At 40.4% G+C, this 18,623-nt stretch overlaps 1 protein-coding gene across 5 annotated transcripts in view; it reads right to left on the reverse strand.

The window, feature by feature from the left end:
* Dnm3 (dynamin 3) overlaps nucleotides 1–18,623 on the reverse strand; it is a 459,396-nt gene that overhangs the window by 249,682 nt on the left and 191,091 nt on the right. For 3 of the 5 annotated variants that reach the window (XM_028757957.1, XM_028757948.1, XM_028757975.1), the window contains exon 13: nucleotides 17,134–17,185. In XM_028757957.1, coding sequence (XP_028613790.1) covers nucleotides 17,134–17,185 — 52 coding nt within the window. Of the gene's footprint in view, nucleotides 1–16,250; nucleotides 16,281–17,133; nucleotides 17,186–18,623 lie in introns of all 5 variants that reach the window. The other 2 variants (XM_028757965.1, XM_028757941.1) reach the window with 1 other exon arrangement.

The raw sequence follows: 18,623 nt of genomic DNA on the forward strand, positions 1-18,623 counted from the left end.
GTTAGCCTCCTTATAATAGTGGGATTTACTATATTCATAAACTGCATTTCAGAGCAGGGAAATAAAACGTCGTGATGACATATGTGGATGGGAACTTTAACTAACAGCTATGGGGAAGCTCCACATGAACGGTGTGCGAGGATGTCAATCTCGAAGAGACAACTGTTTATTACCTTGAGTCACAGAAAAGTTAACTTACTGGTTCAAAACTTTAGAGCTTAAGTAGACACGAGAGTTTCCCTTCTGCATGTGAATGTCAAAACTACCATTTTATAGATGGTTTACTTATCTAGTCATTTAATTCCAGATGTTGAAAGCTCTGTTTCTTCTATCTAGTCAACGTTTATTACACATTGACTACAGTGGTTTTTGTGCTAGATGCGGAGAATATAGAAGTAAAAGTGGCAACGACTGCTTTGAACCTAACAAAGCCAATGGATAACTGCAGGAGATGGACATTTACAACCATGTATTAAAGCAGTCCTAGAGAGACTGGTTTCTATGGCAACAAAGAGTGTAGACTGAAGATAGTATAGGAGTCAGTGACAGTACTCTCAGAGGCGAGCTATTTAAGTAGAAGGGAATGAAGGGATGCTATTCAGGCAGAAATGTAAATGGTGGTACTCCGTACAGAAGAATACACACACACACACACACACACACACACACACACACACACAATCCCAGTAGGAAAAGAGCCTAGACCAGTTGCTCTCAACCTTCCTAAGGCTGTGACCCTTTAATACAATGGTGACCGCAAGCATAAAATTATTTTTGTTGCTCCATCATAACTGTAATTTTGCTGGTTATGAATTGTAATGTAAACATCTGATATGCAGGATATCTGACATCTGAGCCCTGTGGGGTCACAACCTACAGGCTGAGAACGACTGGCCTAGGCCATTGGCTAAGTTATCTAAGGACCAGTGTTTTCAGAGCACAGAGCCTCGAGAGGCAGGACAAAGGAAAGACCAGGCACTGAGCAGGATTGGGGGCCATGGACATCAGAATTTGGACTTTATCCTAAATATGAAGAAGTGTTTGGGGAATGGCTATAAGCTGAGAGGGCCATGTTCTTGTTCATGGTCTCAGTGAAACAAAATGAGAAAAACACATCAAGTACTTCCCTTGTTTGCAATTTTAGCAATGCGTTTCAGGAGAGAGTGTTGGAGTTTCTGGTTAAAGTCAGTCTTTCCCTTACTTGTGGATGTTAATTACCCATGTTCTCCCTGACCTCCATAATCATGGCTAATTGAAATTTGGCTCTGACTCAAGAGAATCCATGAGGAAACCTAATAAGGTATGTAGCAGATGAAATTGTGATTTCGATTGGAAACTAAAGCCCCTGTAAGTAACAGGCATTTTGATTTCTGTGGGAAATGGAGAGGTCCTGGCAAATATCAGTCATCCAGAGCAGCTATTTTGTTAATCCTCTAAACTAGTTGCAGATGTTGGCTCAAACAGCCAGAATTTTGCATCTGTAATTTTAAAATTGTCTCATGTTTCTAAAACTTGACTCCACATGCACCGGAAATCACTGACATGAATTATGAGGCCCAGGAAGAGAAGAAGCAGAAGAAATGGCAGAAGAGATAGGAGATAATCCTGAGAGCGGCTGGGCTCTGTCTGGGATGTGTGCACAGGATGAGTGAGGGATGACACAGTTCCTTCCTCCAGGACATGGAGCCTGCAACCAGACATCTGAAAATGAAAATCCACAAGGAGATGTACCAAACAAGAGGAAGTCATTATAGATGGCTGCGTTCTCAAAAACACATCCTCCTTTTCCCCATCCCCTCCTCCACTTGACAACAGGTCAACAGGAAGGCCAGAATGCTAGAAAAAAAAAAAAAAGGTTTCTGAAGGTGGGGGGAGGATGACTAAGAACATAATTGTAAACTGAAAATTCCTTACCTTAATGAATAAAGTCAGTTTTAACAGAATAGGGAAGGAAATAATAAAAAAAAATCCTATTACTAATCAAATGTTCTAGTTCTTTCCATAAAAAAAAATCAGAGATTCAGGACTTAAAGAGTGCATATTATCATATAAACAAAAGAATAACCAGAGGCCACAAAAAATGAATTGCACTGTGATAAGATGCTGTTATTATCTGTCCTGCTGGGCTCATTTTCGTCTGTATTTCTGTGCACCATTCCTAAGACTGTGCTCCATCCACCCAAGCAGTCTAAGTGGCGGGAGATCTAGTAATCTACCCACAGGGGCCATCCATCACAGGCTCTGTGTAAATAACGTCACCAGAATGGAGGACGAACGTTTCAGCCAATTACTTAGTAAGGAGGGGGGTTGGTGCCGGGCTTCAGGGAACCAAGATGTGATTATAAAACCAGGGCGCTCATTTCCTGAATGGGGGCCATTCATCCTGGAGAGGTTAGCCTAACGGAATCCCACGGGGTGGAATGGGGTTGGTTTCTGAATCAAAGACATTTCATAGTAATTTTGAGGTTGAGCGTTTCATTCCTTCATTTTGCTAAAGCTCTACATATTTACATGTTGTTCAAAAGATTATCTAAAAGCTATGCTTCTTCTCTAAACTTACATAATTAAAAACGCACACTACCAGACAAATAAAGCCACTTTGGTCTTCTTAAATTTAAATCTCAGAGCAACATTAACTCTTGAGTAACCCAGACTACTCTAGGGAGGTCATGATCTTGCTGCATCACACAACTCCCCCTAAAGGAAACATGAGCCCACAGAAACTGTGAGGGTCCTGTTCATTGCAAATATCTGGGGGAAGGAGGAGAGAGAGAGGCTTTATGAAAGATAGGGAGATTATAACACAGAATTCTAGACTGATCCCCAGAGCTACCATATGGGGTACCTGCAAGCCATTGTTTTCAATTAGAATTATCATATTAGAAAATATTTAAAATTTTGCAGCATTACGTTTACACTGACATTAATGTATTGATATGTAGATGCCTGGCCAGTCTCCTTAGAACAGTGGCAATTCCAGTGAAGCTAAAAATGGAACCCATGAGGCTAAACAAGAAGTCCTCCCTTGCCTGACTATTATGGTTTTTGAATGAACCTCCTTTCCCATGAATACATATTGTGAAACTCTCTAATTGCAATGAATTAAGGACTGAGTTAAAGATGGCCTCTTTGGATGCTCCCAAGTTAAACACACTAATACAGGAAAGGTGTCAATGATGCTATTATGCTAGGTGTGAAAAAATCCATGCTCTGGGAAAAGAAAGGGCAACGTGCCTCAGTCATGGTGAATTTGGTAATATTTATAATTGGTGGGTTGGATTTCAGTATGAGGAGCAATGGTCAAGAAGGAAAACAAGAGCTCTGCTGAAAATGTAAGTGTGCCTCGGCTTTTACTGGCTGTTCTTTTCACTGTCCTGGTGAGCCAGTGGCCTCCTGCCCTAGAGACATTCTGGGTGTCATCACTAAGCAGTATCCCTGGGCTCCTTTATAACCAATGATGCTTGACCGTTTGTCTTTTGCTAATCCCTTAGATTGCTGAATTGAAAGGACTGGGCTCCTCTAGTAACTATGAAGTTGGCATTGCTGTGTTGGCTTCTCAGCCCATGAACTGGTGGTGAGGTTCTCAGCCAGCCAACAGCTGAAAGCTCATCAGTGAAAAGCTGAGAGGCCTAGCACTTCACCCAGCTCTGGGGTGTCTCGCCCCCTCCCCACTCACCATACCAAGCAGCCACTGTCTCATCTATCCAACTGTGATTTGAAAGTTCTTCTTAGTTCCTGGAACTTCTCTTTCGGTAAGCATCATATGTACATCCTTCTCTACAAATGATAATTTTATTTCAACAGCAAAATATGCTACTCTGAAATTGAATACTAGGAGAATGAATTCAATTTATAAGTGGTTGCTTTGCCCCAGCAGCTGGAAGTCTTATGCCAGGAAAATACAGATACCTGGTGAAGATATTAGTAGATGACGTCACAGGGTTTGCTTTGGGTAGAAGAACGTGATCATGTAACTGGAAATCAAGCATCCTTTCTAATGGAGTCTCTGAAGCCTGGAGAAATACTTTCATCATCATTGTGTACATTCTTAAATCAATCCCCGCCATCAAAACTGATACTAATAGATTAAAAGTACTTTCATTAAAAATTTTAAAAACAGTTAATAAAACCCATTACTGGTTTACAGTATTCTGAGAGGAATAACATATCAAAGTAGAAACAGAAGATAGAAGTATGCAAAGAGTTAAAAAATTAAAATTATGTGGAAAAAAGCTACAAGAGAATCCTGTAAATCCTACTAATATAGAACGTCCTTATTCAATATTCTCACACACCAATCGTTAGAAAACATAATTCAAAACATCCCATTTATAATTACATCTCAGAAAGAAAATTGAATGTACCTATGTTAAGGAAAATGGAAAATATCATCAACAGAATAAATAGTTATCTGATTGGAAGGAGGAACAGCATACGAACAAAAGAGGTTTTGTCCTGGATTAATTTCATAAGCTTTGCAAGCACCCAGTTGCAATTTAAATAATGTTCTAGTTGGAATACAACAAGATTTTAATCTTCGACTAGGAGTGAACAATTTACAGGAGGAAAAAAGGTATGTTTGAAAAAGGATGGCAATGAAAGGAAAAGGCTGGCAGATGCTAAAATAAACAAGAGAGCTGAAGTATTTAAGGAACACAGCACGATGCAAAAGTCAGCAGACAGAGGGACAGGATGAATTACCTAAGTAAAGACTCCAGGTTCAAAGGCTCACCCTTGACTGGGCCTGGGGCCAGGATCCACCACTTGTCTACTGTTGTACTACCTAGGGTAGTGCTTTTCCAAAGACCACTTACATGACTCACAAAAGAGAAGAAACAGCGATGGCCCCTGCTTCAAGGGTTGCCGGTGATCTGGATGCATTAGTGTAAGAAGCATACTTCGAGCAAACGGCTGCCTGCAAAGTGTTTGAGAAGTGTGAATTGGAGCTAGGTGTGGTGGCACGAACCTGTAAACCAACGCTAGCGGGTTTTAGGCAAAAGGACTGAGAATCCAGCAGCACCTAGGCTACACAGTAAGTGGTGGGCAGTGTGTGTTCTGGTCATTACACTGTCACAGATGAAATTAATATATGAACAAGGGTATTGCAAACTAGCGGTGATAGAATACATCGTGCGTGCAGTTACACATGTGCATGGGATAGGTGGCAGTAGAAATTGAATTAGATGCCACAACTGTATCTCCTTTACAACAGCCTCTCAAAGACAGATTCATTAATCATGTCCCTTGGACAAAAGAGGAGATAGAAATAGGGTGCTAGGTGATACCTGCTACTGTTGAAGGCAGAGCCATAGACAGACGCCTAACAGCTAGGCTACAGAATCCGTGTTCACAATGTCCACTTTCTGTGCTGTGAGTTGTCCTCCACTTGGTACCATGTGCTGTGATGAACCCTACCTAGGTGGGCTACAGAGCCAGATGCCCAGAATGACTTCATAAACTTGGGGGAGGGGGTGGATATGCTCAAAATGTGTGTGAAGTTAAAAATTGTTTTAAATAATAGAAATCAGTTTTTAAATGCTATGAGCATATATATGTGTGTGTGTGTGTGTGTGTGTGTGTGTGTGTGTGTATAGTTTACTGCTCTTGGAGTGGAAACTTCCTTTCTAATGATAAATGTTGTGGAAGGAAGGAAAGAAAAAGAGCAAGACATTGCTAGATTTCAAAGTAGGGGCGGTACAGAAGCACCAGGCATGTGGGAGGAGTTAGGGAAATGAGGTGCTGTGGCAGGGTGGAGCAGAAGGGATGAAGAGCTTCAGAGTTTTCATAGCACAGAGGATGGGTATGGCTGAAGTCGAGTATTTCACAGTAGTATTTCTGAATGCTTTCAACACAAAGAAACAGGCCTCTAAGGAGGTACACGTACCAATTACACAAATCTGATCATTATACGCTGTGTACGTATATTTGAATTTCAGGTTGTACCTCAGAGATACTTTACTATGTAGAAAAAATAAATATTACATCTTTAATAAAGGTTAAAAAGAAAAAGAATAGCGGATATCACAATAATTTTAAAAATCTTTACCAAAACATTACAAAAGTTAAAAAGTACAAGTAAGTAAAACTATTAGTAAATATAATAAAAGTTCAATACAAAAGGTCAAAAATATCATAAAAAATTAAGTTATGAAGCAAAAATATTAAAAAAAATTCAGAAACAGTAAGGGAAGGCAAGAACAGTTCATTTAGAAATCGATACTCATCAGTAAACATGAAATACTTCTCACAGCTTCAGAGGACAGAAGCATGTGACTCAGACAAAAAATGGTTTCCATACACTTAAGTACAAATCCAGAAAACTACTATGGAAAAAAAACACATACAAGAAGCAAGACAAAGTATATATTTTTTAAAATTATCTAAGCAAAAATTAGTAACTATTATTTTATAATTTAAAAAGTTAAAGAGGCAGAAAATGCTTTATAATGTATGAAAAATACCCAAATTATTTTAAAAAACTTAAAAGTCAATATGAAAATAAATCGCAGTGCCCTTCAGAAGATTAAAGGACACACCAGACACTTCAAAAGCCAGAAAAATCCAAAAGCAGTTTTAAATACAACAATGAAAAGCCGCTTCAAAACCAGCAAAAGGAAAAACAAGTCAAAACATCAAAGTATTACTCTTTGCATCAGACTATCAAAACTTATTTAAAGTAGACTTATTTTGAACTGGGGTTTAGAACCTTGTATGTGTATTGCTGTTGGTCTGTTGACTAGTGCAGCAATTTTTGAAGAATAGCAACCATGCAATGGAAACGTCAAAGACTACTTCATGGTAGGTGGTAGTATGGATAGAAACACAAGCATCAAACCACAGTGAAATTTCAGTGACACTGGAAAGACCAGGGAGTGGCCACAGGTATTCCTGATGGATAAAGTAGGAATCCATAAGGGGTGGGTGGTATAGGGTGAGCAAGGCATAGGACTGTGCATATGATGGACCAATCAGAAAGATAGAACCAGAAGACTTTGGTGTTGGCTAGAACGACCACCTCGGCGTGCTTCACCTTGCAGGTGCCTGAGTGCCATAAAGCAAAAGCTTCTTCGAGATCTGGAATCAAGGTTAAGCAAGAGACCATCAGAAAGGACTTGGTACTCTGGGATCAAACAGCTGGTACAATCCCAATGTCCGTGAATACCTGGAGTCGCAAACTGAAACATCTTAAGAAGCCACTCATTCATTGATGCAGAGAAGTGTTTGAGTCTGAAAAATCACAATAAATAAATGGCTTCTTTAGTGGGAGGTGCTAAATTTTAAAAAAAATGCTATATAAGTTCCAGGAAATGCTAGAGCCACTCCGGTAAGGAATCAAACACACCTTGCTTGTAGACGAAAACAAAAACAAACAAACAAACAAACAAACAAAAACAAAGAGGCCATGAGATGAAGGATGGGAAGAAAAGACAGGGCAGGGGGAAAAAGAGGAACAGGGAGAGATGGGTGGGTGGCTACTGAGACACAGGCTGCATATAGCAGAGTGATGCTTGGCTTACCACACTGCTCTTTCCCAGGCAAAACCAGGCCAGACCTCTACTGACCAAAGGGAAGCTGCAGCCAGGGATAGGCTGGATCCTGTCTACTGAAGTTTTCAAGGTAACTTGAATAAACAGAATTCTCTCTGACTTTTTATGACCTGTAAGTCTTCAGTTAAGATGTAAGTTGGCTCTAAAAGTATGGAAAGCATATTTTTGGTCTCATCTAGAGAAAAATGCAATTGCAACATAGTAAGTCATATTCCAAGCAAAATTCTAAGTTTAAAAGATAAAGAACTGCACAAAGAACCATCTTTCTACTGGTCTCACAGACTCCATTCTCTTTCCTTAGTAAAGTCATTCTCTTCATGTCTTAAGAGGTATTGACTGGTCCCTTTGGAATAATTTATAGAGTTTAGAGATAAAAGAGGAATTCAAATAGCTGTTGCTTCCTCAGTGTTGATTAAATTATATTTCGCTTAAATTCATTGTTTCCAGAAAACATTGCTGTAAGAAAAGCATTGGAAACAGAAACAATAGCAAATGAATATAATGGTGGTTTGCAGGGATTGAGACTGTGGCGTGAGATTCTTGTAATTTATCAATTATGGGAAGCAACGGAAGCCTGGGATTATGAGAAGGGCAACAACGGTCACTTGTCCTTCCATGTCCACTGCTGCTCTCCTCATGACAGCTAGGAAATGAAAGCATCCCAGATGCCTGTTAATGGATGAATGGGTGATAGAAGTACTGATATTTTAACAATAGCCATATGTAAACCTACTACTGTGGAGGTATCCTAAATATATACACACTTATATAAAAAGAGATTAAATAGACTCATCCTATAATAGGAGATCAATATTCCAACAATATACCCATGCTAACAAATAACCCCAGCATCAGAAATGGGCTACTTCTTTTTTAGTTGTTGGCCAGTGAGTCTCTTAAGTTCCCTCAGACATTATTGAATATTGTCAATGTTCTTAGTTTCCCTTCAGAATTTCACAGTAGGACCCTCTTGTTGGAGACACTATATACTTGAGTTATAAAACATGGAGAAATCAAGGAAACACTGACCTAGAGGCTTCATCTCCACTCGCTAGCTTCCACATTGTTAGAAGGTGCTGTGTACGCTACCAGGAAATACAAGCAATCATCACTCTTACTCATCCGTGAACCTGGTGAACAACTGTAATGGCTGACCTCACAAGCTCCACTGAGACAACGGTGGCATGGATGGAAATTATGAAATGCAACAATGTAACATAATGTAACCCAACCATTTGCTGGTCTACTGTGAGGCACATTCCGTGAGATGGAACCCATACCTGACACCATTAATGGGACTAAGAAAACATGTCTAAATGGGTCATCAGCCCTAGGGGAGAACCTACCCACAACATCTGCTAATAACTATAACACTATACCCATAGACCAGTGCATCTCTCGAGCACCATCAGAAAAGCTTCTTTTCGTAGTAGATGGCAGCTAACATGGACAACTGGTCAACATGGAGAGAAGAAGAAGCTAGAGAGTTATAAATGGGACATTCATAATACATTCCTTACTCCAAGGCTCAGGGATCTATGAAAGTGGGGCCAGAGAGAATGTAAGAGCCAGAGGTGGTGGATGGCTTCAGTGATTGTTTTCTGAACACAGCAGTGCAGCTGCACTTATGAACTCACAGTGATTGTGACAGCACACACGAGACCTGCGCAAGCTCAAGTCAGACAAGAGCCCAGCATGGAGAGGGAAGGAAGGGGGAGGCCCAAAGGACCCCCACTAGTTTTGGAGCCACTGCCATTTGGTGACTACGGGAACACAGTATCCGTTTTCTTTACTGGTGTGACCCCAAGTAGGTTGACAACAAACACTACACGATAGGCCCCAATCCCAAGAGCAGTTAGGCCACACAAAGTGGACTCAACGGGTTTTAAAAAGAAACAGGAAGAAAGAAAACTCAGTGCTAGGTGGATAAAAAAGTAGGGTTGGATCTGAGAGGAGTTGGAAGACAGAGTGAATATGGTCTAAACGTATGGTATGACGTTCTTGTATTATTTGAGAAACGGTGATATTTTATTTCGTGTCTTCATTTCCTGACTTGAATAGATTTATCTTACTTCAGCACAATTGATAAACTCTGTATATTCTTTAATGTAAATTTCTAAAGATAGAAATTAAACAAAAATAAATAAATTTATTTTTTAAAAGAGTAAGCTTACACTCAAATAACCTGGATTTGAATCTTGGAAACCTCATTGATAATCTGTGTGAGCCAGTATGCAATAACTCTACCTCGGCTTTGTGACTGGTAACACCAAAGTAATAGGGGTGCTTATCTCAGGGGTGAATTCACAATCTCTCTCTCTCTCTCTCCTCTCTTTCTCTCTCTCTCTCTCTCTCTCTCTCTCTCTCTCTCTCTCTCTCTCACACACACACACACACACACACACACAGGCACACACATGCACATGAATACACACCTACAGTGACACAGACACATACACACAAATGCACACATATGCACACACATGCACACCCATAGGCACACAGGCACACACGCGCACATACATACATACATAGGCAGGCACACACACACACACACACACACACACAGAGGCACACACACACACACACAGGAATACCTGGAACCACATCTAAGTTTACACGTTTACTTCTTACTAGCTATCTCATTTAATATTTACAAAAACCTGGGAAGCAGCTACTCTTGCTATCTCATTTCAGGTTAGATACTCAGGAACAATGCGCATCTGCTTACATGGTGACTTTTCATTTTCATAACCATATGATGCTGTTTCTCAATCTTGCACTAATCTACAGAATTATTTTTAAAGGAAAGGGAAAGCAGGGAGTGGAATTATGATAATTAGATAAATTATGAAAAATCATGAAATTAGTCCATCAGGTAGCCATGGAGTTCTAATAGGAGGAGTTAAACCACTGTTATGACTTTGAGAAGGTGACTCTCCCAAGCATCTTCTCCAGATGGAATTGTCCAAATGACAAACATTCAGCAATCCCCTACCATCCTCTGGTGTACCTCCTGGAGTGGCTGGGCTCCCTTCTTTGAACAGCAGCTCCAAGTTTCAGATGAGAAGGCCCATCCCCACCTCCAGGCCTTGTGGTCAGGTGAGGAGCCAGCTCTGTGCTCACATTTCCAGGCCTAGGCCAGTAAGTATAGTTTGCTATCTAGCCACAGTGGTTGTATATGGGCACATGCTCCAAGAGTCTGATCAAAGTAAAACTCCAGAGGTTTTTCTGAAAACCCTGGGTTCTTCTATCCTTGCTGGATGCTGGCTAGGTAGGGAATGTCCTGAGTGATGGTAGGAGTCACACTTGGGACCCTAGAGTGGAGCCACACAGCAATAAATGGGACCAAAAATATGGAAGGAGCCAGTCCAAGTCATGAATTATAAAATCCACAATTCTACTACCCCCTTTCCTCAGTTACATACATTAATAAATCCATTTTCCAGTCTCTTGAGTTGAGTTTTCTGAAATTTACTGAAAGAATCCAAACTGATATAAATATTGGTATCAGAAAATGTGCCACAGCAGCAGGAGAATGGGAACCTTGGCCCCAAAACTTGAGGACTGGTTAGTGTGAGTGATTTTTTTTTTTGAGACATGAAGGAGAGTCTAAGAAAAATGTTAATTAAATTTTCAAAAAAGTAAAAGGAAGAGGAATCCTGTTTGGAAACAAAGGATCTGCGCTGTTTGGAGCTTATAGTACAAAAGACTAATAAGCCAGTTACCTGAATATTCACAGCACAGGTTGGGAAGTCACGATCCAATCTAAAGTTGGAGTGGTAGCGAGCACATTGCTATGAAATGCATAAATGATAGTCTGCGGCTCTGCGGTACCCACACAAGCAGCTGCTTTCCTCCTGCCTCAGGAGGATATCCTCATACTCACACAGCTGTAGGTGAGCACAGTCTGGGTGCTTTTCTGTCCTACACCGGGGAGGCTGATGTGTGAATTATTAGTCACTTAAATGTCAATCATCCCTATTTTCCCTTAATACACTCAAGTCTAGAAAATCTCATCCCTGTTGCTCTTTAGCTACCCACATCTTAAGACAAACAAGGTTCCACCATAACCATGCCTCTCCATGCCTCTCCAAGGAGCACTCGCCTTCTAGTGAGCCCAAACAACTGAGGCTGTCATGTTATTGCTTCAATACGAAATGTCCTTTGGGGCTTCGAGGATCAAGGCCTGGTTGCCAGCTGACAAGTTTTGGGGAAACCACTGGACCATGAGAGTTCTGAGGTCATTGCTAGATCAATGTATAACAATGTATACATAATTGGATGACATTAGTAGGTCACTGTGTGTCCTTGATGGCCTTGGAAAGATGCATCTTCTGTCTGACCCTTCCTTGGTCTCAGCTTCATGGCGGCCACAAGCTGAGCAGCTTGCTTGACTCTGCTTTCTTCCACCAGATGTCCCAGCTCAGGACAGTGAAAAAGAATGAAGCCAGCGATGTATGGACCGGAACCATGAGGCAAAGTCACACTCACTTCCTTAGGTTGTTTCTCTCAAGCATCTTGTCAAACTGTCATGAGTCTTCATCTTGAGTGGGACAGCCATCTTCCTGACTTCTCAGGGCTGTCACCTGTCACAGTCCACTACATAAGGCTTTCATTGTAATGGCTGCTAAGATTCAGAGGCTGTTTGCTGCTTGGTTAATATTTTCTAGTTTATACTCAATTCAAACCACTCCAATCAAGCAGTGCCTTGCCACACTTCTCTCTCTGCAAAACTGCAGTGTGAGTTTTCTCGTGCCCTTCCATGCTGACTCTGGGAAAATCTCAGATCATAACAATTCAGTTTTATGTATCTTCAGCTTGATATCAGCTTTGAATTACAGACTAGAAAAGCAGTCTGTAAGACCAATAGGACTGCTGATATTACTAGGTCTCAGATGATGCCTTACCTCCTGACAACATGCTTCCTGGGATCTCCATTTCGGGGGATCATCCACTACCATTGACTGTTCTTCCTTGGAATGTTCTCTGCCTTTGTCTTCTATTCTACTCCTCTCTAAGTTGTCCAGTCTCTCTTACCACCTCTTGATCCTTTTTTCAGTTTCTCAGGTGCTCTAGTTCTTTCTCCATCATGCTTTGGACCCTGTATTTCTTCTTATGGTGTCAGCCTTTGGAGTTAATCTCTTCTCTCCTATTATCTTGATAACTGTTTTATAGATTAGCAGCTGTAAAACATATCCCTCCATTCTACATGACCCCCAAACTCCAAGCCATCATGATATCTCTGGTAGAGACAGACAACTCCCATATTCTAACATGCTCCTTTCCCTGCCTTCCCATGTCAGTGGATCCTCTTAGTCATAAGACTGGTTAAAATTGGTTTGAATCTCTTTCTTCTATATGCTCTCTGATACCAATATTTGCATCTTTAACACAAGTTACTCAAAATCGCCATTAATTCCTGGATCTATACTTGTGCTTTTCCAAACCATTCTGTAGACTTTCCCGACACAAAAGTCAGCTAATATCCCTTCCCTACTGGAATCTATCAGCTCTCCTGTGACTTTAGAGAAGGTCTCTGTCTCTTCTGAATTCAAGACACATCTAGTTCACTACTAGACATGCTCACTCTGACTTCCCAGGTTGTGAATATAGACTCACATTCAACAGATCTGCCAGCACCTTGAGTCTGAATCAAAACCTAACCTTCCTTGTTCCTTTCCTGTGCCCAAATCAGAAGTCTGAAAGCAATGGAGTCCTGAGCCCTCTTCCTAGCATCCAGCTCATCCCCAGAGCTTCTGAACTTCTTAGTTAATCAAATTCTTGAATTTATCAGCATTTCCTCTAACTCAGAAATATCTATAATTTCTTATCCAAAATGTTTTAACTAGTCTCTTTCTACCTTGCCTCCTGTTCAAAGCCTCCCCTGATTCCAAAAGCAGCAGGATGCTTCTAAAATGTTCATGGGGTTGTGCTTAAAAGCTCAGTGTTTACTCTTAGCAAACCTAAACAGCTTTGATGGAACTCTGATCCTCATAACGGCAGGCAGAACGTCTTAAGGAAAACTCAAACAGTAAAATGAGACAGTGTAAGACCCTAAGGAGGGAAAGTAGTCAGACTCACAGGACAGAGGCAGAAGTGCTATTTCAGTATGGCTCCAGTGAGCAGACATATCTAGAATTAGTTCAGAGCATGGGGTGCTTCCTTACCAATATCCCCAACTGTACTATCAATACATCTTACTGCCCTACATGTTGCCCCAGATTTTGGCACATTTAGATTTTAAATACATGTTAAATGAGTAGAGTGATGGCTGAAGCTTCCGTTTAAATAGTGAAAAGCCCAACTTTATGCAAATTACATGATTATAATTTTAGGTGGCACATGTTGGCATTGATTTGTAGGACTGCTAAAATGTCAAGGCAGATGAAAACGAGTGGGGTAGCATCCTGTGTTATTTCTGTTGCACGGAGGTTACCAAGTTTGCCTCATACCTCAGAGCCTTAAGAGGACTGCAGAATGGATGTATCACTTGAGAGATGCTGCGGCACCTTTCAGCTTTATCATACATGTAGCAGCCGTGGGAAGGCTGGGAACTAAGGTCCCAGGCTCTGCACATCTTTTCATAGGCAGACTATTTGTACATAAATCCAAGTGAACATAAAATACTCATATTTATAAAGAAAACAACTTTAAGTTGTGATAGAATATCTCTGCTAAGCAGAAAAACCACAAAAGATCCTCTTAAATACATGGTCACATGTTATAAATGACACTATTTGGTTCTGGAAAGTAAGTTATTGAGATTCATAAGCTAATATTTGCAAATTGAGAGTACTCTTTTAAATGATAACAAATCTAGCCTAAAATTAGAGATTTACCACTTTCATTTAGTCTACCTGCTGGGCCTATTGTTTCACTACATAAATGAATTATGTTGGATGGGAGGATACAAGAGAATGTAAGGTCTTGCATGACATTGTATACATACTGTTGTTCTAAAGCTAACGTTACTTTGACTTTCAAGACGTGAGTGACCCTAAAAGTTTAAAGTACTGTTTTCAACATGCACCCAATTCTGTTATTTTGGGTTATAAAACCTCTATTATGTGTGAGATTCAATGTTCTCGGCAAAAAATGAAGTCAACAGAAACACAGCTATGATCTCAGCATTTAGAGATTCTCTAACTGAGAATTTCCAAGCTTTCAACATTGCAAATCTAATTTAAAGTAGGCTTCCAGGCCACTACTAGTATTCCTACTAGTATTCCCTACTAGTGTCTACTGACCATGAGGGGACATTTATAGATAACCCCTCCCACACCAAGCCATAATCTAGACATTGTGGGTATTGGAATAATTTGTTGTAACTTCTAATTTTCCAAATACTTCCGTATCCTCATCTTTTTCTTTTTTAAAAGATTTATCTATTTATTTTATGTGTTCACCATTGATCTCTTCAGACACACCAGAAGAGGGCATCAGTCCCCAGTGCAGATGGTTGTGAGCCACCATGTGGTTTACTGGGAATTGAAGTCAGGACCTCTGGAAGAGCAGTCAGTGCTCTTAACCACTGAGCCATCTCTCTAGCCCCCTTATCTCCATTATAACGTCTATAATTTTCTCAAACTTTATACATTTTCATATATAAGTTCCAAGTAGCACATGCCTTCTGGGAGAAAGGATTTTACTCTTTCTAGGGTGTGCATGTATCTCGTATTTGGCTGTGGGAGTGTCTTTATGCATATTGTTTCTGACATCCACAATCACCTGGTAGAGATTGTCTTTTGTAGCCCAGTTGGGCTGGCTCTCACTACGTAGGCCAGGCTGCCCTTTGACTCTTGACAATCCTCTGTCTCATGCTCCTGCATGCCTCCCCATAAGTAACTTTCCAGAGATGCATTCTGTTCTTTCTGTCATAGATTTGAGCAAACGTGGGATCATTTTGGATAAAGCTCTGTGGTTGTGAAGGGACATGATTAAAGTTGAACTCAGAGACACCAAAACTTGTGTTTTCATAACTAGTAGGAGCAAATAACTGACTCACACAAATCTCCTTCTCAATCTGTGCAGTTTGAAGGATAAGCCTATTTCTTTCATAGCATAAATGAAAACACAGTTTCTTTCTAAATCCCTCTGTGGTCATGCTTCTGTGAAAAGTAGAGAGGCCATCTAATATTAAAAGATTCAACTCTGCAGCCATATTTTTTTTTAAAAAAAGTGTAATTTTGCTCTGGGATTTATTCTTTAAAAAATACAAATAATTGGAATTGGGTAAAATTACAAATAACTATATCGAAGTCAGATAACCAATGTTCACCCACCTTTTGAAGCATCGGGTACATGTATTGAAATTATTATATATAGGAAAGAGAGAGGCTTATATCTCAGAACAATAAAGCAGAAAGGGTTAGAGGGGGAAATTGTTAATGATTTTAATGATTTTAAAGGCCCATTAAAATTAGAGAAACATTCAAGCACCCACCAGGTGAAGGGTTTACTATTACAGCATTGTAGGGTTTACTAGTTCATACCTTTCAACCACAGCGAGTTATTAGCAGTGAAGGATGACCCTCTAAAGAAGAGTTTTATTTCAGTGCTAAAGTGTTAATAACAAGACAATCTATGTTTAAAAAAAATTAGTAGCAGGCGCTAGTTGAGTTAATCAGTTAAAGACAAACTGTGCCCTTGGGAAGCTAAATAAAAAAAGCAACAGTAAAGCTTACAGAACTTAGCTCGTACAATTTGCCTTGAAGGCGGAAGATTGGTTCCCTGAAATAGCAAAGAATTATATGCTTTAGTTAAAAAAAAAAGAAAGGTTCTAAAATAAAGTCTGTTATTACATCTTCTCCTTTCAAAACAATGGGAAAAAAATCGTCTAGAGCAGAGGTTTCAATTTGTTCAATAATTGTACCTCTGCGTTAAAAAAAAAAAAAGCTTTAAAAGAGATCATCATTGTTTTGACTTGAAAAGAAATAACAATGCAAATATTCATTATCACATAAAACACAGAAGAGACAGCAAACTGTCGGAGTTAATGCAATCTCTGCAGAGCGCTGTTAGTCAGAGACAGCTATCTGGTCAGCCCCAAAGCTCAAAAACCTCAACTGAGCAGATCACCTTAGCAATTACCATCAGCCTTAGCCAATAGAAAGCTGGTGTGGCAGAGATTAAACCCAACACTGCCTTCTTTCTGAGCTGTCCCTTCACTGTTACCAAGCTGTGCAAATGTGTGAACTAGCCAGCAGCACCCGGAAGCCCATGCAACTACTCACCGGATTTTTAACCTTGAACTGCCTTGGGGGTTCAAGGTTAAATTAAGTTCGGTGGTAACTGGAAGCAAGCAAAGGAGGACACAAACAGTCTAATTCGAAATGCACAGCAAATAGCGGGAGTTTACGTAAGGTGAGGCGGTAGGGTTAACTGCAAAAATAGCCGAAATGAAATGCAAAATTCGCTCCAAAAACTTGAAAAGCAAAAGTAAAACAAAAAGCTGCACCCTTAAGCAAAACCTACATATGATTAATTTGCATTTTTATAAAAAAAAAAAAAAAGCTGTCAGTCAAGCAGATTAGTTCCAACGCTTTGGGGCATGCATGCACTGGGTTGCTTACATGGTTCCTACCTGGTTTCCAATTGTGCTTTTCTTGTGAACCTGACTGCTTCTCTGCTGAGCACTGAAGAAAGCAAAGGAGAGTAGCACTGAAGAGACTTAGACTTTTTTTTTTCTGAACAAGTAACAGATACTAAAATACATTACACATTTTAAAAAAAACAAAACAAAAAACCCTCTAGGCAGAAGTCATAGCATCAAGCCAGGTCCGTCTAATTCTGGAAGATAAAACAACCCAGTTGGATTTCTTGCAGCAATTAGCAACCAGAAACAAAAACTATAATTACTCCGTGTGGGGTGAGGGGGACTCTACATTAATAACAATGGGTTGGCTGGTGTGGTGGTGGGTAGGGAGACGTCTCACAGTGTGCACAATAAGGAGACTGAGCATCAAGTGATGCTTATGGAGTGTACACTGTTTTCTATGCACTTGCGATTTTCATTCACACAGCGTGTAACATGTATTATTTTCTCGTTCATTACCCTCTACTTCCATCAGCACTATTCTATTCAAAGGCCAAAGCCAAGGTCCTTGTCACAGGTTTCAAGACCCTACTCCACTGATGGCCACTCTCTGCCACTTGGCATAGCCCTGTGCAGGAGGTTTTGTGCTGGCTTACTGCTCTAAAAATACTGCTCCTATATTTCTGCAAGGACCCTAATGTCTCTTCAAGTGCTAGCCCGAATTTGTCTTTACAGTGGGACCTAAGTTGGTCACTATATAAAAGTGGGTCCGTGCTTTCCTCCAGAGATACCCCTGTACCCTCACTATCTTTCTCACTGTGATATTTCACCTTCCAACCTGCTAAAGTTTGTTTTGTGTCTGTTTGTTCACACACACCCTTCCACACCAAACTGGAAGACAGGAGACTCTGTGTCTGTTTTGCTTCCTGCTCCATCCCCAGGGCTTACAGAGGGCCTGTAACAAACATGGTGGCAGGTTATCTATTGAATGAAAAGTTTCTCGAGACTGGGGAGGGTTAAAGTCAGTTTGTCACTCTTAACAACTTAGCCCCTGAGCCTACACTGTTAAGGGTGATGATATTCTAGCTCTCAGAAGAATGAAGGCTTTGGCTCTGTGGATCCATAGATCTATCATAAGAAAGGAGAGCTCATTTCAGGTACTCTAGCGATTGCCTACCCTCTGTCAGTTCATCTAAAGTTTATGTTCAGAGAACAGTGGAATGATCTGAACTAAAGAAGAGATAGATTAAAGCCACAAGCTGTCCTCTTAAAGTGATTGGATGTTATGGTGTAGTAGCAAGATAGAAATCAAAAACCCACTTAGAACAGTTGTTCAGAACAGCAGATTTTCACAATCTTCCCTGATATATTTAAGCTTGCCTCGGCTCAAACTCATAAAAACCACACACTGCATTCGGCTGAGGTTGGGCAGGGTGGGTGCTGAAAGGTAACACTATATTTCTGGTTGCTGGGGGTATTTTGTGTGTGCTTTTGCTTTTCAGTACTAATGTGCTAACTTTACTTTCTTTCTTGCCTTT

This window comes from Grammomys surdaster, unplaced genomic scaffold (genome assembly GCF_004785775.1).
Source record: "Grammomys surdaster isolate TR1022 unplaced genomic scaffold, NIH_TR_1.0 130, whole genome shotgun sequence".
Lineage (NCBI taxonomy): Eukaryota > Metazoa > Chordata > Mammalia > Rodentia > Muridae > Grammomys > Grammomys surdaster.